General features: G+C 37.1%; 1 protein-coding gene across 4 annotated transcripts in view; it reads left to right on the forward strand.

Moving 5' to 3' along the window:
• Braf (B-Raf proto-oncogene, serine/threonine kinase) overlaps window positions 1-22,966 on the forward strand; it is a 132,238-nt gene that overhangs the window by 92,936 nt on the left and 16,336 nt on the right. For all 4 annotated transcript variants that reach the window (XM_057763362.1, XM_057763336.1, XM_057763352.1 and 1 more), the window contains 6 exons: window positions 1,884-2,020; window positions 3,276-3,393; window positions 6,675-6,759; window positions 7,548-7,724; window positions 21,383-21,429; window positions 22,177-22,295. In XM_057763362.1, coding sequence (XP_057619345.1) covers window positions 1,884-2,020; window positions 3,276-3,393; window positions 6,675-6,759; window positions 7,548-7,724; window positions 21,383-21,429; window positions 22,177-22,295 — 683 coding nt within the window. The remainder of the gene's footprint in view (window positions 1-1,883; window positions 2,021-3,275; window positions 3,394-6,674; window positions 6,760-7,547; window positions 7,725-21,382; window positions 21,430-22,176; window positions 22,296-22,966) is intronic.

Consider the following 22,966-nt stretch of genomic DNA (forward strand, 5'->3'; position numbering starts at 1 on the left):
ATACTTAGTGATCTATATTTAATATAATGATGGTGCTTTAGAGTTTTTCATCAACTTAGTTGTTCCATAGATGCAGTGATGTAAGTCATTCAGTACTCGGTGATGTCATAAAACTGAGTAATACAATAAATACGAACTGTGCATGAAGCATGGGCAAGTTGTTAGTGCTTTATAATGTTCGAAGTTATCAGTGGTTTGTATAAGATGTATTGCTCTCTATTTAAAAGAAATTCCAGACACCATTTTCTTTTAGAAAATTGCTTATGCAATCATTGAACTTTCTTATGATGTAACGGATATAAAATATCTGTCCATATTTAGCATTTAAGTTCTGTCATTGGCATTCTTACTATTTGAAAGAACATGACTCTTTTTTACCCTTGAGTGTAGTATACTTTATAATTTCTTAGAGATTTTTGCTACTGAGTGTAGAAATTCTGCCTGGAAATCTCAGACCTATTCACTGTACACTCTGGGGAGTCATTGCTCTAAACTCCTCTGTCCCATGTACCGTATGTACTTCTGCTAACTGAGACTACTTATAAAACTCACTTGCCTTATGAAATATTGCTATATATCTGAAATACAACTAGGATGCTGTAGCATTTATTTGCTTACCTTTATAATACCAAATTTTTCAGAAAATCTTGAACACCTATTTCGCAGGGCTGGAGAGATGGCTCAGTAGTTAAGAGCACTGGCTGCTCTTTCAGAGGACCAAGGTTCAGTTCCCAGCACCTACATGACAGTTCACCACTGTCTTTAATTCCAGCTCAAGAAGTTCCAACACCTTCACATAGATACACATGCGGGGATAATACCGATACACATAAAATAAACATAAATAAATAATTTTTAAAAGGAAAGAAAGCCAGGCTCTGGAGAGATGGCTCAGAGGTTAAGAGCACTGGCTGTTCTTCCAGAGGACCCAGGTTTGATTTCCAGCACCCATATGGCAGTTCCCAACCAAAAGGGATCTAACACCCTCTTTTGTCCTCCACTAGCACCAAGCAGACAAATGGTATGCATATAGTCAAAGCACCCACACACAAACAAAACAAAATAAAACAAAAAAATCCAATAAAATAGTAATTTAAAAAAAAAAGAAAGCCTACTTAACTTTGTTTATATTAACTTTGGAATAAAGGTAACAATTTTTATTTAATAGAAAAATTCCAGGGACCACTGACATTGTTCACCATCTATTAAATAATAGAGCTACAGTTTGAGATCTTATATAAACTTAGAGCTAATATGAAAGAAACATTTTAACAGTAAGACCACTATATGTTTTTGAAATATTGAGGCCGTTGAAATAATTTTAAAAATTGTTTGTTTTGTAGAGTTTTACATTGATTCTGTTGGCTTTTTTTTTTTGTTTTCATTTTGTTAATTATTTTCGTTTTTGAGACAGGGTCTCTGTATTGTGTATCTCTGGCTGTCCTGGAATTTGCTATGTAGACCAGGCTGGCCTGGAACTCAAAGAGATCCTCCTGCCTCTGCCTCCCAAGTGCTAGGATTAAAGGTGTGGGGTACCATGCCTGTGCATTGATTTTGATGTTTTAATTTTTTTTATCAAAGGAACAAGAACCTGGTAGTAAATTTTAGATTGTGCATTGGTTTAAAGATTATGTTTTTCTAGATTTGTTTATTATCTATCTTAATGGTCATTAAATTGGCCAGAAAACCAAAAGAAATTACAGTACCAATCACAAATAATGTCCCTTTTGTCCTACCCTTTGTAAAAGGCCAATATTTAAATATGCATTGCATCTTAAAGTCTAGATCTCCCCACTTTCTTCCCCTGTTAAGTGAATGTGCTTGCTCCTCCTTAATGCTTTCTCCTCCTTAATGTGGATAATTTTCCCCTTCCTCTAATTTAGGGTCAACTACAGGTTTGTCCGCCACCCCACCTGCCTCATTACCTGGCTCACTCACTAATGTGAAAGCCTTACAAAAATCTCCAGGACCTCAGCGGGAAAGGAAATCATCATCATCCTCAGAAGACAGAAATCGAATGGTAAGGATATGTGATGTATTTTCCTGTAATCATAGCCAAATATAATTTTATCATTTAGATAAAATAGGCCTGTGTGATATAAAGTTTCTGTCAAATAAATTTGAGTTACATAAAGTAATTTGCACAAAACTGATTTTTTTTTGTTCCCATTTCTAATTAAGAGGTCATTTTGAAACGAAAATAATGTTGTTCTGTTTCTAAAATAAGGAGAACAATTATAAACAAGCATTCAGAGAGCATAATTAAGCATATATGTTCTAAAAACTGGCTCAGAATTCAAGTATCTACCAAATGACATTCTCCCACATTTGAAAATTAACTTTCTGCTACTTTTACCTTACCAAAGGAATTGGTATGTTGATTTCTTTTTATTTTTTTTTCTTTTTTGATGATCAAATCAGTTAAGATATGTAAGGAAATCTAGCACCAACAGTTATCATAGCTTGTTCACTTAAACTTTTAGGAATTTGAAGCTAAAACTAGCCACGGATATAAAGTTGTTATTTTACCTCTATAGCCCTCCAAATAGTTAAAATAAAAAAACTTTTATTTTGATTTTAAGAATAACAATATGTATTTCAACATGTAATAAGTTATCTTTATTAATTTTTTAGTTACTATTTTATTATTTTATGCATATGGGTGTGTGACTGAATGTGTAAGTGCAACATTTATATGCCAGTGCTGAAGGAAGCCAGGAGAGTGCAGAGGGTCCCTGGGGCTGGAGTTAGGAATGGTTGTGACCTGCCCTGTAGGTGCTGGAACTCAAACTCAGGTCCTATGGAAGAGCAGCCACTGCTCCTAACTTGTGAACCATCTCTCCAGCATCAGTTATTTCTGTTTTTAAGTATTTTCCTGTCCTAATATTGACTCATCTTAATTTTAATTTTGTTATTTTGAGTCTTAATTGTAACTTTTGCTTCCTCAACATGGTGGCATTTTGTTGTTTTCTTCTTTTCTTAAAAAGACCTTGAGCCAGGCAGTGGTGGCGCACGCCTTTAATCCCAGCACTCGGGAGGCAGAGGCAGGCGGATCTCTGGGAGTTTGAGGCCAGCCTGGGCTACAAAGGGAGTTCCAGGACAGGCTCCAAAGCCACAGAGAAACCCTGTCTCGAAAAACCAAAAAAAAAAAAAAAAAAAAAAAAAAAGACCTTGATCTCTTCCTAACCTCCTGTCAGACAGCAATATATTTAGCATGGAACATAAGGTTTTTCTTTTATTTGCCTTGACTTGACTTTTGCACTATATTTTTTGAGAAAACACTTGGTAGACGAGATTCAAGTGATGATTGGGAGATTCCTGATGGACAGATAACAGTGGGACAAAGAATTGGATCTGGATCATTTGGAACTGTCTACAAGGGAAAGTGGCATGGTATGTATGTAATATGGTGCCATTGGCACAAATAGGATATACTTAAAATTTTCTGTTTTAAAAATTTAAACCAAAGCTGGGTGTGGTGGCACATGCCCTTAATTCCAACACTATAAAGGCAGAGACAGGTGGATCTCTGGGTTCAAAAATAGCCAGAGCTTGGGGCTGGAGAGATGGCTCAGCGGTTAAGAGCATTGCCTGCTCTTCCAAAGGTCCTGAGTTCAATTCCCAACAACCACATGGTGGCTCACAACCATCTGTAATGGGGTCTGGTGCCCTCTTCTGGCCTGCAGGCATACACACAGACAAAACATTGTATACATAATAAATAAATATTTTTAAAAAAATAGCCAGAGCTACACAGAAAAGCCTGTCTTGGGAGGTTGAGGGGTGGAAGACAAGCCAGGCATTATGACACACACCTGTATTTCCAGCACTTAGGATGTAGAAGCATGAGCATTAGGAGTTCAAGGATATCTTTAGCTAAGTAGGAAGTTCAAGGCCAACTTGAGTGCTACAAGAAACTGTCTCAAAAACAAATACGAAGTCAGAATATTCACTGTTTGCATCATTAAACGATTTTCATCAGATGCAGGAGTCCTCCAAAAGTTCTAACAAAAATGTTGGAACGTAAAAACTGGCTTCACAGTAGCCAAGGTTGCTGTCAGTACTTTACGGTAGAGATTCACAAAGATGAAGGTCATTGAGCCATCCAGTCCCAAAGACAGTTTGTTTTCCTTTTGATACTTTTATGGGTATAAATCATAAATAAACAAAAAATATTCAATATTCAGCATCACCAGTTCTCTCTCTCTCTCTCTCTCTCTCTCTCTCTCTCTCTCTCTCTCTCTCTCTCTCTTGAGACAGGGTTTCTCTGTAGCTTTGTAGTCTGTCCTGGAACTAGCTCTTGTAGACCAGGCTGGTCTCGAACTCACAGCGATCCGCCTGCCTCTGCCTCCCAAGTGCTAGGATTAAAGGCGTGCGCCACCACCGCCCGGCAGTCACCAGTTTTCTGAGATTACAAATTCAAAAGATAGAAATCACAACTTTCCTTCCAAAAGAACAAAAAATAATTTAAATTGATCACATGTAGATTGTGATTATGATCCTGCTTATTTACCTCTTGGTGATGTGGAAATATCCATAAGAGTCAGAATTACGTAATAGAGCTACAGTGATATGGAAATGTGTCTAATATATTGAATTGCTTAAAGCTGCATGTGTAATACCTTCATGTTAAAGATCTATATTAGGGCTGGAGAGATGGCTCAGAGGTTAAGAGCACTGGCTGATCTTCCAGAGGTCCTGAGTTCATTTTCCAGCAAATACATAATGGCTCACAACCATCTGTAATGAGTCCCAGTGCCCTCTTCTGGCCTATAGTGAAGGCGCATATGCAGGCAGAACACTGTATACATAATAAATAAATCTTTTAAAATAACTTATATAAAATATATTAACAATATAACAATGCTATTTGAATTCTTTCATAAGGTTATTTTATATGCATTCATTAAGTATTTATACTGCATATACAGATAAACTTAGGATATATACATACATACATAATATATATATATATATATACACACACACACACACACACACACACACACATACATGACAAGAGGTTTTTGTTTGTTTGTTTGGTTGGTTTTTTTTCTTTGGTTTTTCGAGACAGGGTTTCTCTGTAGCTTTGGTGCCTGTCCTGGAACTAGCTCTTGTAGACCAGGTTGGCCTCGAACTCACAGAGATCCGCCTGCCTCTGCCTCCCGAGTGCTGGGATTAAAGGTGTGCACCACCACCAGCCGGCTGACAAGGGTTATTTCTGAGTGCCATAATTATGGGGAATTTTTTATCTATGCTTTCCTGAAACATTTAAGTGATCAACAGTATTAGGTGGTATAACTGATAGAATGAATACTATATTACTTTGATAATTAAGAAAAAGATAAATGGTAGTTTTATATATACGTATTTATATATTATTTATGTGTTCAGATAATTGAAACTCACCAAGTGAATACATTTGTGATTAATAAGCATAATGTTTATAGCCTTTTAGAAGGTTGCTGCATACCCTCTTTATTCGCTCTCCTTGCAAAGATAACTAACATCCTGACTTCAGTAGGATATAATGTGTAGATTGTTTTTGTGCAACTCCTTTTCTCAATATTGTAAGATCCATCAGTGTTATTGGGTGTTTGTGTGTCATTCATTCTCTGAGTAGTATCCATTGTGTAACCGTAACTCGATTTCCATCTGCTATATAATAAGCATTTGGGTAGTTTACAGTTTGGTGCTATTCTGGATGATGCTGCGGTATATTTTTAGTTACATGCCTTTGAAGAACATATGTGTTTATTTTTACTGGCTATATGCCTAGGAGAGAATTATAGAGCTACACCGTATGCTTACTTGTGGTTTTACAGATATTCCCATCAGTGCTGCCAATTAATTGTACCAGTTTATACATCTACCAGCAGTGTGTGAGAGTTAAATTTAAGTCTGGCCATGGTTGCGCCTGCCTTTAATCCCAGCAGGGGGCAGAGGCAGGCAGATCCCTGTGACCTTGAGAATAGCCTGCTGTACTGAGAGAGTTCAAGGGAAGGCAAGGCTATCCAGAGAAACCCTGTCTCAAAATAACCCCCTAAAAAATGTTAGATTTAAAATACCATAATTTTAATAATTTTCCAGTTGACATTATAAGTGAGTCATATTTGTCTCTCTTTTGGGTAACAGTTTGCAAGTTTTTATTTTAAACTGGACCTGTTGTCCATAGTTTCAGCACTCACTTAGTAAATAACACCTCATTTAACATTGTCAAATAATTATGAGTACTTAATTGGCTAAACTAAATTCCCAGGAGAAAAAAAGTTGACATTATTGTAGCTTATATTTTGAAATAGTAGTATAGGATTATCATTGTTAGTAGCTTTGTGTGGGGGTTGGGAGATGTGTGTGTCCCATAGTATTTATTTAAAAAAAAGAAAAAACAGGCTAGGCGACTTTAGTCCGAGCTTTGCACTCAGGAGGCAGAGGCAGGTGGATCTCTCTGAATTCAAGGTCAGCCTGGTCTACAGAGGAAGTTCCTAAACAGCCAGAGCTGTTGTACAGACAAACCTTGTCTTGAAAAACCGTAAAAACAAAAAAAGAAGGAAAGTACAGTTTATTACTAGATAGTTAAATATAATTTCTTTTACTGAGATAATTAGCAGAAATGCCCAGGAACATTTCATATTTCATAATTTGAAATTTTGGAATAACAATTTTTTTTTCAGGCGATGTGGCAGTGAAAATGTTGAATGTGACAGCACCCACACCTCAACAGTTACAGGCCTTCAAAAACGAAGTAGGGGTACTCAGGTGAGCTTGCAGATCACTGCTTTCCAGTGGATTTACTTCAAGTAGAAAAACATAATGTGTCTACTTACAGTTTCTATTCATATTGTTCTCTTGATTGCAGTATCATTTAGTACTGTATATAGAAGATATATTCAGCCGGGCGGTGGTGGCACACCCTTTAATCCCAGCACTCGGGAGGCAGAGGCAGGTGGATCTCTGTGAGTTCGAGGCCAGCCTGGTCTACAAGAGCTAGTTCCAGGACAGGGTCCAAAACCACAGAGAAACCCTGTCTCCAAAAAAAAAAAAAAAAGGAAGAAGAAAGAAATAAAAAGTGTCTGATCATGTATAATAATAGTTCCATTTAGGAAGGTAGTACTGTAAAAATTCTAAATGTCTCAAAACACATTTAAAATTGTATTAGTCCTGGGCTCTAGGACTTGAGGAATATTGACAAATGAGAGTAAATCCATGATAAGAAGACTTACATAGGGAAAATTCTGGAGTTATAGCTTTATGTAAGGGAAATGCTCAACAAAACTGAGATTTCAAAGCAGAGAAGGGTATTGTATTCAAGAGGGTACATAGTTCTTTTACATAAGAAAACTTCCTAATATGTTTAGAACCACTTAAGCAAAAACAGCCTCTACTTCCTCACTCAATATACTTAAATAATATATTTCTGAACAGACTAGATAATTACAGGTTAACTTTATTTTGTTTCTAGTACTTTTGACTGGGAGCATATTATTGGTGGACTGTGTGTCTCTCTTTGAGGAATTGTTACTCATTGTCACGTTTCTTCTTCACAGGAAAACGCGACATGTGAATATCCTACTTTTCATGGGTTATTCAACAAAGCCACAGCTGGCTATTGTGACCCAGTGGTGTGAGGGCTCCAGCCTGTATCACCATCTCCACATCATTGAGACCAAATTTGAAATGATCAAACTTATAGATATTGCACGGCAGACTGCACAAGGCATGGAGTAAGTTCAGTTCTGTTAAATCTTCATATATGACTTTTGAAAACCACTTAAGGATACTTTAAGGCCCTAATAATACCTCTTACGGATTGCATTCTAAGTTTTTATGCAGGGGTATTAATAGCTAGCACTAGCTTATTAAAAAAATATTTCTCTAATTCAACCTTTAAAGTATATAAGGAGTGTAATATTTGACAAGAACTTTACAATTGCAAATGATGATTAATTAGTTCACGGTGGTTTATGTGAACAGTGGAAGTACAGAAAAGCAGGACCTCTGGCTCCCTCCCCCCCAAAAAAACCACCACCACTAAAATAAAGCCATTACTAGTTAATGAAAAATATGTGACTGTTATCTGTGCTTTCAAATCATTTTCTTTTACATGCCTGTATTTTCTGCTGCAAAATGGTCAATTATTAAAGTTTTAAGTGACTATATTGTGATTCTAGCTGAGAAATTCTGCTATGTCTAGGACTTGAACATTTTTCCAAAACAGTGTGATGGAGTGAGTGTGTACTTACCAAATGATGTTCAAGAGTGTGTCCTCCATTGCAGACAGTTTTGGTGTGTGTTGTGGGGAGGGGCGTGTTAGGGATTCGCCCTCGGTCTAATCCCTAGAACATGTGTTCTGCCACGGAATAATCCCAACCTCTTCTCTTTTTGGTCCCCAGATATTAGCAGCCAAACCTGACTCCCTACAAGTCCTAAGAGTCTTCTCTAGGGAACCTTACCAGACCAGGAGGAAAGGGTATCATTCTACAATTCACAAACAATAAGCCAGACAATTTTCTAGTCCCCCACTTAGTCTGAATAAAACAAATTGTCTAATCTGCAGACGTTAGAGGAAAAGTCTGATAGACATGAAAGGCCAAAACACACGGGGGTGGGGATGCGCTGGGAGAACAGATCCAACGAAAGGAGATGTTACCACTCTCACCAAGAGAAAATGTATTAGTTTCCTTTGGGAGATTAAAAAAGATAAAATTTAAAAAAAAAAAAAAGGAAAACATTTGTAGCCAGGCATGGTGGCACGTGCCATGACCCCAACACTTGGGAGACAGGAAGGAGGATCATCTAGTCTACACAGCATGTTGCAGGCCAGTTAAAGCAATGTTCAGCCTAAAAATCATTGCCATTGAGTATCAAAATGTTTAAATGTTGATACTTGTAGCCTATTGGAAATAGTGTTCTTTTCAGCTATTTTAACCTTTAAGTGTTAAGTGTTAAAATTCACAAGGAATGCTATAGTTTTAGGATTCATTTGAATTGTTTTCAGCAAAAGAATTTTAAAACTACCAGGCAGTACTGTTGCACACCTTTAATCCCAGCACTTGGGAGACTGAGCCTGGCAGATCTCTGTGAGTTCAAGGCGAGCCTCATCTACAAAATAAGTTCTAGGACAGCCAGGGCTTCACAGAGAAACCCTGTCTTTAAAAAAAAAAAAAAAAAAGCTTAAAACTATTATGCAATTTTGCTGATTGTAGTGCCATACGCAGCCTGTAACCACTAGCACTTGGGAGCTGGAGGCAGGAAGCTCAGAGTCCAAACCAGCTTGTAATATGTAAGAACTTGCCTCAAAACAACAACAGCATACTATTTGGTTTAATATTAGTTTTTCTGTGTTGTATTGCATAGTTCAAAAAAGGGACTCTTAAGATTTTTGTTTGTTTGTCTGGTTTTTTTTTTTTTTTTTTTTTTTTTTTTTTTTTTTTTTTGGTTTTTCAAGTCAGTTTACAGCCCTGGCTGTCCTGGAACTCGTTTTGTAGTCCAGGCTGGCCTTGAATTCACAGATCCACCTGCCTCTGCCTAGGATTACAGGCATGCACCACTACCGCCCAACTAAGATAGTTTTTTGGTTTTGTTTTTTTGTGTGTTTTTTTTTTTTTGCAAAGCAAGTTGCATACCAATTAGTATAAGTAAATATTTCCCCCTGTTCTATCATCAACCACTAAAGTAGATAATCATATATGGGTATCTGGGGTTTTGTTTTTGCTTTTTGGAGGTTGGATTTTTACTTAGCCCTAGCTGACCTGGAACTCACTGTGTAGACGAGACTGGGAAAAACTCCTGCCTCTCTCTGTTCCTCTAGTGTCGGGATTAAAGGTATGCAGTGCAACACATCTGGCCCATATTTGTATTTTTTTAGTGTTGTATATATGTATATGAAAATAGGATTAGAAGATACCAAGTTCAGTGTTGGTTGTCTCCAGCAAGGAAAAGAGTTCATATAAACTTTGAAAACGTAGGAAGCAAATGTAAAAATCTGACCAGGGTTTGCAAGGGTGGGAATATGAGTGAGCTTTGCACTGCCTTTTGTTGTTGTTGGTCATAATTCAAACTAAACTTGCTTCAAAGTAATAAAAAATCATATGAAAAATGAAAACACAAATATATGCCTGTGATCTACTATCCAGAAATAACTGGTTTTGATGATCTAATGTGTTTTGTGTGTCTTAATAGTTGTGTATGTTAATACTGTACACAATCGTTTTGTTACTGTTTTATAATTATAGAACCAGGCTTTGCCTTCTTTTTTACTCTTTGCACATCATTGCTGATTAATAAATACTGTTTTCTGATCCCAGTTCTGCAGGATATTATTTACTCACTAGCTCCCTCATTTATTTAAGTGCCAAACATATTTGTAGTGCTTCAGTACAGTATTTGTGTATTAACAATTATATATGCCCTTACAATGTATCAGACATTGTTCTGTATATTTTATATGTGATTTCTCACTTATTCTTCAATAACCAGTGAGTCAGTGCATATAGAAAGACCATGTAACTTGCCTCAGACACTTGGGCTCCCCAGTGAAGCCCTTTGAGCTTTGTACTATGTCGCTTTTCCAAATTATACAACCCTTTTACCAACCTCAGCCCTTAATGCCATACAATATTCCTGCAGTCCATGGTTCATTTACTTGTCCTCTCTCCTAGACACTACCATTCCTCTGTCCTCAGACCCCAAATCCCTTCCCTAAGAATATCACCTGATGATCTTGCTTATCATTTCATTAAGAAAATGTATTGAACAGGAAGTGGTAGTACGCACTTACAGTCCCATCCTGGGCCACAGAATGAGAGACCCTTTTTTTAAAAAAATAAAAAGAAAGTTCCCTGGGCATCTGTGCTGCTAGATCCAGTGGTTAAATTCTCAGTCTTCCGTTTATTTGATCTGTCATAAACAGGGTACAGTTAATCCAGTTCTTCATGGGTAACATTCTTTGTTCTCTGCTTAATCGTATTCTTAATCTCTTGTTAGTCAAGATGGTCTGAGTAGCATTTACCTGGGAACCCTGAAATTTAGAAATGCTGACTTGTAAACACTACCTCAGATCTTCTGAATTGAATCTACATTTTAATATGATCTACAAATGATTCATAAGCATATGAGGTTGAAGAAAAATATACCAAAGCATATTTTTCTGATTATCCCACTAGTAGCTGCTTCTCAACTGATCCATCCTCTACCCCTCTGGGATCTCATTCAGTTTTATGGTGTGAAAGAAAATTACTTTAAAATCAGTTCAGTACCCTTCCTGCTACTTCATTTCACTTGTACTTAAGACTCTCATGTCAAACTGTCTGCTCAACATGTCTGCCTGTCTAATGTCTTGTGTTTACTAGATCTTGAACTCAGCTGCTGTCTTCTCCTCTAGCCTGTTCTTCAGCCCTGCTGTTCTTGCAGCTGCTCATCTCAAACATCATACAGTGATCCTCGAGTCCTCTCCTTTGTTCATGCCACACAACTCTCATTTTATCTGTTTTTTGTTGCTGCGTTGAGACAGGGTTCCTCTCTATAGTCCTGGCTGTCCTGGAACTCACCATGTAGACCAGGGTGCGCACCACCACAGCTAGCACTCAGTGTGTCATTTTGTTTTGTGTGTGTGTGTGTTCCCCCCCTTTGTTTTTTTCGAGACAGGGTTTCTCTGTAGCTTTGGAGCCTCTTCCTGGAACTAGCTCTTGTAGACCAGGCTGGCCCCAAACTCACAAAGATCCGCCTGCTTCTACCTTTCGATTGCTGGGATTAAATGCGTGCACCACCACCACCCAGCCCAATATGTCTATTTTAAAAGAATATCCAGAGCCTTATAACTTCTTGTCAGTTATTTAGGTTATCTTCCTACTCAAGCTCCCATTCTCATACCTGAACTATCTCCTATCTCTCAGTTTCCACACTTTACTACCTCAATTTAGTTTCAACACAGTGGCTTATTTGGCCCTGTCAAGACAGATTGTGTTGCTAATCCTCCCATATTTCATTCATAATGAAAACCAAAGTTCTATGTGGGGAGAGTAAAGTTTCACAACTAGGCCTGTCTCACTGCACCTAGCACACCATCTCTCCATCCTCCTCCCCCAGCTTTTCTGTTACTTCTCAGATTATCTGTGCTTTTCATCCAGGCAATGTCACACTTTGCCTTCTTGCTATTCTTTGCATATGGAAGCCCTGTGTCTGTCATAGGGCTCTGTCCTTTTTCCTTGTCCTTGGTATAGTCTCATCCCTTAATATGTACTGTCTTACCTCATTAGAGGTCCTCTTTCACCTAAAAGTAAACCCCTACAGTTCAGCATTCCCACACATACCTGGTACAATTAACGGTATGTGGTACACTGTGTATTTTACTGACATAATCTTTTATTTTCTACCTTCTGCACTACAGTGTTAAGTACCTTGTTTTATCTCTAAGACTAAACAAGAACAGTTGTTTAGTTCTTAGAGATAAAAGAACTACCGGGTTTTTGTTAAATATATAAAGTAATTCTTACGAATACATCAAGATAAACACTATCATCTACATGTTACAGATCAGTGGATGAAAGCTAGATTGTAGTCACATGATAATGGCGCACGCCTTTAAGCCCAGCACTGGGGAGGCAGAGGCAGGTGGATCTTTGAGTTCAAGACCAGTGTGGTCTATAGAGCTAGTTTGGATGACAGCCAGGGCTAGCCAAAAACCCTGTCTTGAAAAACCAAAAAGAGAAAGAAAGATTATAAGATGCTCCTAGGGTAATTAACACAGATGGAGTTCAGACCCAAATCTGAGTGTTCAGGATCTTTCCCTCTCCCATGTCTCTTTGGTCATTTCACTTCTGCTTCAGTTTTCCTCTCTGCATGGACAGAATTACTTCACCTGCCTCACAAAGAAGTATAAAGGTTATGCAACCAGATTATATAAAATATTTGGAAAATGTCAAAATATTTCACATTTATAAATGGTGGTAGTAATTCTCCATTTTCTTATAAAATGTATCATTTTTACTTTTACATTTAGGTCGTTGGTCCACTTTAGATGACTTGTGTCTGAGGCAGCAGTCGAGGCTCTTTTCTTTTTCCCTATGTGCATATCCAGTTGTTCCGCAGTGTTTGTTGAAAAGACCATCCATTTAGTTAGTTACCTTTTTGTAAATAATATTATATCTCTGGCTTTATGTTTCAGCTTGTGGATGTTTGATATGGATTACAAAAATGAAAGAATAGTATGCTTTGTGCTTTCCCACCAATATTATGAAATTCTGTATTTATTTACATATCTATTCTGTTCAGGCCAGCAATGTACTTAGTAGTTAAAATATTTTCTCATGGGGCATTTACTATCCTCTCTAATGCATGTTCCAAGCAGGAAGTGAAAGGAATACAAAAGTATCATATTGACGTATTAGAAGACCCCATATCACTAAGTGCTTAATTCTTCCCAAGTTGATCTCTTGCTACAACATGATGCTAGTCACAATAGGAACAGACATAAATTTAGAAATTGGCAGACTAATCTGACCAGTTATATGGAAGTGTGGTGGCTAAATATTTATAGCTCAGATACTTGAAACCAGTTGTGATAGTACACACTTATAATCACAGCCCTTCAGAAGTGAAGTTGGGGTCAGAGTTTAAGGCCAGTCTGGGCTACCCAATTCCCTGTTTCAGGGAGGAATTTTAAAAGATGGAAGAGAGAAAACAGAAGATATGGGGAAAAAATGAGAAAGAGAAAGAAGAAAGTCAACAATTTGGGGGGGATAGCAAAGTTGAACTTTAGTTAGAAATTTCAGATATTACTATAAGATCATCGTAATCAAGACAGGTATTTGCGTGTGTGTGTGTGTGTGTGTGTGTGTGTGTGTGTGTGTGTGTGTGTGTATATACATATATATGTATATATAAATCATTGTGGAAGAACAGGAACTTAGTTATATATCCAATATATGTATTTTCTTCATTTGATTTTTTTGACCAAGGTATTGATGCAATTCATGAAGATAGTTCTTTAACAAATGTTTCCTATAACCAGTAGGCATTCATATAGGAAAATTAAACAATTAACTCTTAGATGGCACAAAACAAACATTTATTTAAAGTGGATTAAATACAAAATCTAATATTTCAAGTAATAACAGAGAAAATCCTTGTAGTAAAAGAATAAGCAGTGATTTCTTAGAACACAACAGGTAAAGGAAAGAAAGGGCTTGAGGTACATCAAAATTTAAAATTAGTGTTCTTCCAGAGACACTGTTATGAAAATGAAATTCTGTCTGAGGATATATAACTCATTGGTAGAGCACTGCCTAGCCTTTGTGAAACCCTCTGTTCAGTCCCTAGTGTGGTAGGAAGAGATAGATGAACAAAAGAAAATGAAAAGAGAAGTTATAGTCTTGGAGAAAATGTGTGAAAATATATCTGATAAAAAGTCTTCAAAGTATATTAAGAACTGTTAAATTCAATAATCAAGCATAGGGGCTGGAGAAATGGTTCAACAGCTAAGAGTACTGGCTGTTCTTGCTAAGGACCCAAGTTTAGTTCTAATCACCAACAACCAGCTGTTAACTCCAGTCCAAGGTATCTAAAACCCCCTTCTGGCTTCTCAGACACCAGGCATACATGTGGTATACAAACATATATGCAGGCAAAACACACATAAAATAATAATACCATACCTCTCAATGAGTCAGAGAAACCAGATATGGTGGCACCTTTTGTAATTCCTGACCTTCAGAGGCCAAGGAAAGAGGATTAAGAGTTCAAGGTCCATCTTAGCATTATAGTAAGATCCTGTCTCAGAAAGGGGTTGGGGGAGATAGGGGTGCAAAGTACCTTATTAAAGATGTTATATGAATGACCAGTAAGTACATGCAGACATTTAACAGCTAGCCATCAAGAAAAGGTACATTTACAGTATTAAGTGAGCCAGCACCACATCCCCACCAGAATGCCCCTTTTCAGAACCTGTAGTACAGAAGTCTCAGCAAGGATAAAGATCACTTGAACCTCATAATTGATGTGGGAGTGATTTCTTTCTAATCTGTTGCTTTCATTGGTTAACTAATAAAGAAACTGCCTAGGCCCATTTGATAGGCCAACCCTTAGGTGGGCGGAGTAGACAGAACAGAATGCTGGGAGAAAGAAGTCGAGTCAGTGAGTCGCCATGATTCTCCCGCCGGACACAGAAGCAGGTTAAGATCCTCCCTGGTAAGCCACCAGCTTGTGGTGCTACACAGAATATTAAAAATGGGTTAGATCAATATGTAAGAGCTAGTCAATAAGAGGCTGGAACTAATGGGCCAGGCAGTGTTTAAAGGAATACAGTTTCCGTGTAATTATTTCGGGTAAAGCCATGCGGGCGACAGGGCGCCGGGAACGTAGCCCGCCGCTCCTATTACAACACATAATACATACTGGTAAGATTTATTTATGTTTGGTAGGTGCGTTTATTTCATCGCTATGTAGGAACAGAGGAAAAGTACTGCCAGATGGTTCAGTCCTTTCACCATGTAGGTCTGGAAGAATGAATTCAAGGTGTCAGGCTCAGCAGCAGGCTCCTTTACCTACTAAACCATCTTACCGGCCTATTAAAAACCTTTTGAGGGTGTTCTTTATCTCGATTTGGCTAGTCATTGCACACTTAAAGTTTGTACATTATGTTTTATGTATCAGTAACACAATGAATTCTGAATATGTATGAGTGTTATGCATGTATGTATTTCTGTGTACCATGTTGGTACCTCCATGCCTGCAGAGGCCAGAAAGGTGCATCAGTGACCCTGGAACTGGAGTTACAGATAATTGTGAACTACCGTGAGTGCTGGGAATTGAATTCAGGTTCTCTAAGTGCAGGTAGTGCTCTTAACTGCTGAGCCATCTCTCCAGCCCCCTCAATAAATTCCTTAAAAGTGAAAGCAACTATTTATTAAATCAAAGTAAAAAGTAGAATTTAGGCCACTATAAAGCACAACTAAAAAATATACAAACTACCCATTAGAGATTTAAATTATTTTCAACTTAGTAAATATTGCTAACTGCAGAGAGGTAACGGAATATCATTCCCTTCAATCTTGCTTTCTTTCTACATTGACATGATAGAACAGAACTAACCTGACATCACCACTGTCACATCTGTTAGTTCAGATGCCTGCCAAACTCTCCATAGAAAGCTAGGATGTCAGAGGAGAGATTCTCACTTTGAAGTCTGATGAACATTTGTGGAATTATGCACAGTTAGGAAAAAGAGGGCGTTAAGTACAGGTATCTTAGTTTGCCAGGTTCAAAGTTTTAGAAATAGTTAGAAAATACAAGGAAAAAAAAAACTTAAATGAGCCTCTAGGAACTTTATAGGCTAATTGATTAAACTGGTTTGTCAGCCAGGTGATCTTAGTATTTTAACTTCTAGAAAGTGTTTGGTGTCTTTCATGGTATTCTTAAAGAAATGAAACACAAGCGGCTAAATTTAATTGGCTTCAAAACTAGATGGATGATTGTGTGCCTGAGGGTAGCAAGCTAGAAGGAGATTTCTGACTTCGTTTCTTTGGAAATTATGAGCCTTCTTACGTTTTATTTTCATTTTGTGTGTATAAATGTTAAGTGCAATACATGTGTACAGTGCCAACAGAGGCCAAAAGGTGTTGGATCCTCTGAAACGGGAGCCACAGATGCTTATGAGCTTCCCATGTGGGTGCTGAGAATCAAATCCAAATACCCTGGAAGAAGTTCCAACCTCCCTTCAATCCAACATGGCCTTCATTTTCTTCTTAAATCTCTCAAACTTTATCTAAAGCTCTAATTTGCTATGATGGTTGCATATCCTTTTTAACCGCTGAGCCTTCTCTTCAGCTCCTATGATGAGCCTTCTTAAAAATAACTGATAACCAAGTCTGGCAACCCATACCTGTATTTTCAGCACTAAGAATATTGAGACAGGAGAATCACCACAGGTTTGAGACCAGCCTGAATTACACAATAAGTTCCTGGCCAGCCTGAGCTACTGGATGAGAGCCATCATGGATGGATGGACGGACGGACGGACGGACGGATAGATAGATGAAGCGCTGACATAGGAAGTTATTAGAATTCTAATCTTTAAAGCTTTACTTTTACCACCTAGTATGGTAGTGCATATCTATAATCCCAGCAGTGAAGAAATGAATGAGGCAGGAGAATTGGTTTAAATTCAAGGCCACTTTAGGAAGCAAATTCATGTCTCAGAATATAAATGAAAACTCTTAAGTGAAATTTTTTTTGGTTTGGGGTTTGGGAGTAGGATTTGTTTAGATGTTTTGTTGTTGCTATTTGTTTGCTTTGAAACTTTTCACACTGTACCACAAACTGAAGTTATTATATATATATATATATATATATATATATATATATATATATATATATATATAGAGAGAGAGAGAGAGAGAGAGAGAGAGAGAGAGAGAGAGAGAGCCTGGTTTGACCTTGAGTTGCAGTGATCTTACTGCCTCAGCTTTTCAAGGGCTGAGATTACAGACATGAACCACATACCAACTGAAAATAAATTTAATAAGTTAAAATTTTAGACCATGTGTCGAAACAAAGTCCTATCTAGCTATCCCATACAAATATGGGATCAAGGAAGTATTTTATAGAAGCAATTCAAGAAAAATTATTGCAGGGTTATAATAAATATAATCTTACAAGAGTCCTAGTATTAATAGGCTCTTGATTATAAATTTTGCACCTACCACAAAGGAGATAAAGATGAGAATCTCAGCCTAGTTTTTGTTGGTCAGATCAAGTCTGAAGTATATTAATTTGGTGCATCATCTTATGCTCTTCAAAGAATGTTGAAAAGGTAAATCTTGTGTAAGATTTTGGAAGATGTACAACAAAGACACATTTTATCAAGTGCTTTCTGCAGCTGTATGAGTAGATTCTGTAAACACACACTTTGTCCAAAGAAGAAGACCAGCAAGAGAATCTTCAAAAGAGTGTGGTACTTATTTAATTGATAGCATGTTTGTTCTTTCTCAGTGCCACACACACAGCTGTAAGGTACTCCTAATATATTAAAAAAAAGTAGAAAGGAATGGTCACCAAGATTCTTCAGTGGGTAAAGACACTTGCCACCAAACCTGACCACCCAAGTTCAATGCTCGGTACTAACATAGTGGAAGAAGAGAATTGACTCCCATAAGCTGACCTCTGGCCTCCATACATACAGTAGTGGGCACACATACACAAGCACTAAGTTGAATAAATGTTTTAGAAGGTAGGAAGGAAATCCATTCTAATTATCCTAAATAATGGATACACTTCTGTATCATGCTAGAGTATAGTTTATTTAGTGTTGTTCCCTTCCTTACTCTCAAACAACTATATACTTACTGACATCTTCCATTATAATTAGTCCAGGCTTATTAAACTATGTTTTAGTGATAATTTGTGTAGAGCTGTTTAATGTAGTAATTGCTTTGAACTATTATATGGTCTAGGCTTTGGGTATGTTAACCCATTTTTCTAGCTGGACAAATAGAGTTCCTTTTCCTTCCATCCTTCCATTATACAGACCTGTTCTACTCTTTTGTACTTTGTTTACAGAAAGAAAATACTATATAAAAAATAGGAAATCAGTTTGTACTATAAAGAATTACACAGTCAATTTGAAGCAGCTATCGAAACTTTGAGCTCTGCTACGTTTACCCTATCTAGCTTTTAGTAACCAGTATGTCACTAGTTAGCAATCAGATGCATCTTGAACAATATTTACTGAGTTCCTGGTCTTAAACTGTCTCTCTTGAACCCTGCAGTTAAGTTTTATGTATTTTATTCTTGCTGTGTTTCTATCAGATTTCTAGAAGTGATTAATGCTACCCATCAGGAACACCTTTTCCTTCCCTTCCCTTCATCGTGTCTCCATATTTTTGTATAAACCTACTGTTTATTATTGGGGTGGTTGGGACCTATGACCCCTCAGATCTCCCCAACCCCTCCCCCTTGACAGGATGCTGGTGTGGACCAAGTCCCATGCAGATGTTGTAGAGATAATCAGTCAGGTCATGCCCTGAAGTCAGTGTTCACACCAATCTCCGCTCCAGTTCTCCAGATCTTTCATTTGCTTTGCCCTTTCTTCCTTGGTAGAGATGATAGAGATGCCCCACTTATGGCTGAACACCAACAGTCATTCTTAGCACTTTGACCAGTTATGAGTCTGCAGTTAGTTACCACTGGTCACTACATTCTGATCAAAGCAGATAGCAACATTTCTCTTCGGCCATAAGCAGTTATTTAGAAAGCAGTTTAATGAGCAAATCATGTCCATTTAGAAAAAGAACAGTAATAGCCTCCTGACTAGAAGGCCAATACTTTTGTGAGGCATGGTGGCTTGAGTGTATAATTCCAGCCCTTGGGAAGTGGAAGCAAGATCTCTGTGAGTTCAGGTCAGCTTGAGCTAAGAGTAAATAAGCCTCTAAAGGGGGAATGTATTAGCTTCCTTTTTTTAAGTCGTTCACTTCATACCAGCACTCTCATTAACCCACCTCCTTTTTTCTCATTTATTCAAGATCTTGCCATCCTTAAAAAAAAAAACTTTCTTGGAACAAGTTTTATCTTCACGTGTTCTTATCTTTCTATGGCGTTGCAAAAGTTATAAAGCAGGGCTAGCAAGGTTGCAGTAAAGAATACTTTACTGTTCCTCAGAGGACCCAGGTTCAGTTCCCAAAACCCACATTGGGCAGTTCATAAGTGCCTGTAACTGTAATTCCAGGGAATCCAGCACCCTCTTTGGCCTTCACAGGCATGTGCACTGGTGTGGCTGGCAAACAGAAACACATACATACACACAAATAAGGAAATAAACCTTTAAAAGTTTTAAAGCAGTTGAGACCTATAACTGACCTCTTTTCTTTTGCTACAAGAGTAGTGATAATGGGGCTGGGGAGATGGCTCAAAGGTTAAGAGCACTGGCTGCTCTTCCAGAGGACACTGGTTCAATCCCCAGCAACCACATGATGGCTCACAGCCATTTTTAATGAGATCTGGTACACTCTTCTGGCCTATAGGCATACATAATAAATAAATAAATCTTAAAAAAAAAAAAAAAAAGGGTAGTGTTGATGTTGTAGCAGGAGCCCAGAGTCATGACAAGATCATTTTAGATTGTGATAAATGTTGTGAAGGAAATAGCATGAAGTGAAAGAATAATAAATGAAAAGGGATTGCTTTGGATAAAGTAATTTAAAATGAAATTTTTGTTTAAAATATAATTAACATCTTGATGTTTATCTGGAAAATGAGGATATTTAACAACGATAAGGTGCAAACAGTCTGAACTATTTATAAATCTATTTTTAATAGTGCTCATGATATGACTTTGATTCTATATTCTGATTTTAAGTCAGAACTTAACAGAACTTACTCTGTTAGATTTCAGAAGTGTTTTTATATGTTTTCTCCAGTAATAAGACAGATAACTTGCATCTATTGTAGTTGATTTGACAGACATGTATTCAATGTTTCACACCTGTCAGGCCCTATTCTATGCATTGGAAATAAATAGAAATAAAATCAAAAACAAAGATAGTTTTTATGGATAATTTAGAATAACAAAGGATGTGTGACCTATCATTGACTTTAAAATAATATGTTTGTGGGCTTGGTGGCACATATGCCTTTAGTCCTAGCACTTAGGAAGTAGAGGCAGCAGATCTCTGTGAGTTCAAGGTCACCTGCTCTATGTAGTGAGTTCCAGGACTGCATAGCCAGAACTACATAGTGAGGCCCTGTCTCTAAAAGACAATAACAACAACAATAATATAATGTCATTATGAGAAAATTCCCTCCTCACCAGTATTAATATTTTACAAAGATGTCATGCCGCCTTTAAAATTGATTGTCTTCACCAGACTTTCATAGTCTAGTGGAATTTGCATTCTAAATGAAAAGAAACATAGGCACATGAAAAACGAAGCAAAGCAAAGATCAAGCTATTGCCTTAATTACTACATAATTGAACAGTGAGAGATCACTTTCCATTGGGTTTTTTTGTTAGAAAATAAGAATGTTCATCTTAGAGTATGAATAGCTGGGAAATAGAATGGAAGCCAATTTGGGGACAGGTACAGGAGGGAAACATTGAAAGAGGTGGGATTTCAAGGACTTAGATAAATAGGCTTGACTGAGTGAAAGGTTTGTATTTATAACTAGTAAAAGATAAAGCAGAGACTTCATATGCAACAAGATTTGGGCTGTGTATATTAGTGATATGTTTCTATAATCCTAAGTTTACCATCAATTATTATGTAAAGAGGTTATCACAATATACTAATTTCAGTTGTATCATTATTCTAAGTCTTTACACCCCTAAATATGTTCTGTAGATTTTGAGGTCAGAGTCCTACTCAGGTTAAAATGATGTTTTGTTTTTCAGTTACTTACACGCCAAGTCAATCATCCACAGAGACCTCAAGAGTAATAGTATCCTTCCTGAAACTGGTCTGCGAAGTCTGAAAGCATCCTGACTTTTTCTTCTGCATTTTGTCTTCATGTTATGTAAAAACAGTTTCATGCTAAGTGTAATATGCTACAAAGAAAATGAATTGATTTACATGAGAAATAATAGAGCAGGATTCAAGTTGATAACGTTTCTGTATGACTGGGCACTATAGGGAAAATCTTTATTATAGTAGGGCTTTTTGTCTTGCATACATTTTATGTGCCCTATAAAGTGAATATTTTGTGGCTTTAATTCTTCTAATCTTGCTGAAGTAACTGAGATATGAAACTGAAGGTTCAAAAATATGTATCAGTGACATGAGGAAAACAATTTTTCTTTTTTTTCTCTGAGTCCAGACATATCTTTTCTGGCATAATCATTATTCTAATAAAGAACCTGTGTAGCTTTCCCAGCATTGTTAAAGGATATCTGGGCCAACTCAGATTAGAAAGTTTACAGGTTTCCCATAGACTTAGAAAAGCACCTTAACCTTATGCTCACATGTTTCGAGCCTGAGAAATCTTAAAAGCGGGTCATAAAAGCTAAAGAGAACTAATTCTTTTTAAAGCATATTTGTTGATTTTAGTGGGAAATATGAATTACTGTATTTTAAAAATAAAATCTTACTACAGAGCTATAGAAACTAGCTGCTTTACCTGAAATCTTCAGAACACTTTCTGTAGGTGGAAAATGAGATCTATTTTTTTCCTTTACTAACTACACCTCAGATATATTTCTTCATGAAGACCTCACGGTAAAAATAGGTGATTTTGGTCTAGCCACAGTGAAATCTCGATGGAGTGGGTCCCATCAGTTTGAACAGTTGTCTGGATCTATTTTGTGGATGGTAAGAATTAAGGCTGTTTCTCAGTTGATCACATTCTTTATGCTAAACTAGTGACTAATTACTCAGAAGTCACTGAAACTACTTTTCAGTCTTAACTACAGTATTTTTACAGTTCCAACTATTCACAAGAATCAATATAAACCAGGCATAAAGGCACATGCCTCTAATCCCAGCACTCAGAAGGCAGAGGCAGGTAGATAATCTGTGAGTTTGAGGCCAGTCTGGTTGTCTTCCAGGACAACCAAAGCTACATAGTGAGACTTTGTATCCAATATATATAATTTTTTATGTAAATAGTCTAACTTTTTTCTTGTCTTTAAAAACAATTATTGCAAAACTAGTTTCAATATATGTCAAACAAAATACATATATGTTATAAAATGTTTAAATGTTACTGAAACTTGTTTAAAATGCTTCATTTGTTGGGTTTGGTGGTGCATACCTTTAATCCCAGCACTCTGTAGGTAGAGGCAGGGTTAGGTGAGACCCTGTCTAAAAATAAAAATTAAAAAAAAAAAAGGAAACAACTTTTAGGTTCAAATGAAGTGTATAGCCTGCTTTTTATCTCTTTTTTAAAGGTTTGCAGTTTAAGGCATGTCTTAAGAGACCTATTCTTAACAGAGAGGCTGTTTCACACTTTTATTTGAGCCTAAATCGGAAATAGTCCTTCT

The sequence above is a fragment of the Chionomys nivalis genome, chromosome 1 (assembly GCF_950005125.1).
Source record: "Chionomys nivalis chromosome 1, mChiNiv1.1, whole genome shotgun sequence".
In the NCBI taxonomy this organism is placed as follows: Eukaryota; Metazoa; Chordata; class Mammalia; order Rodentia; family Cricetidae; genus Chionomys; species Chionomys nivalis.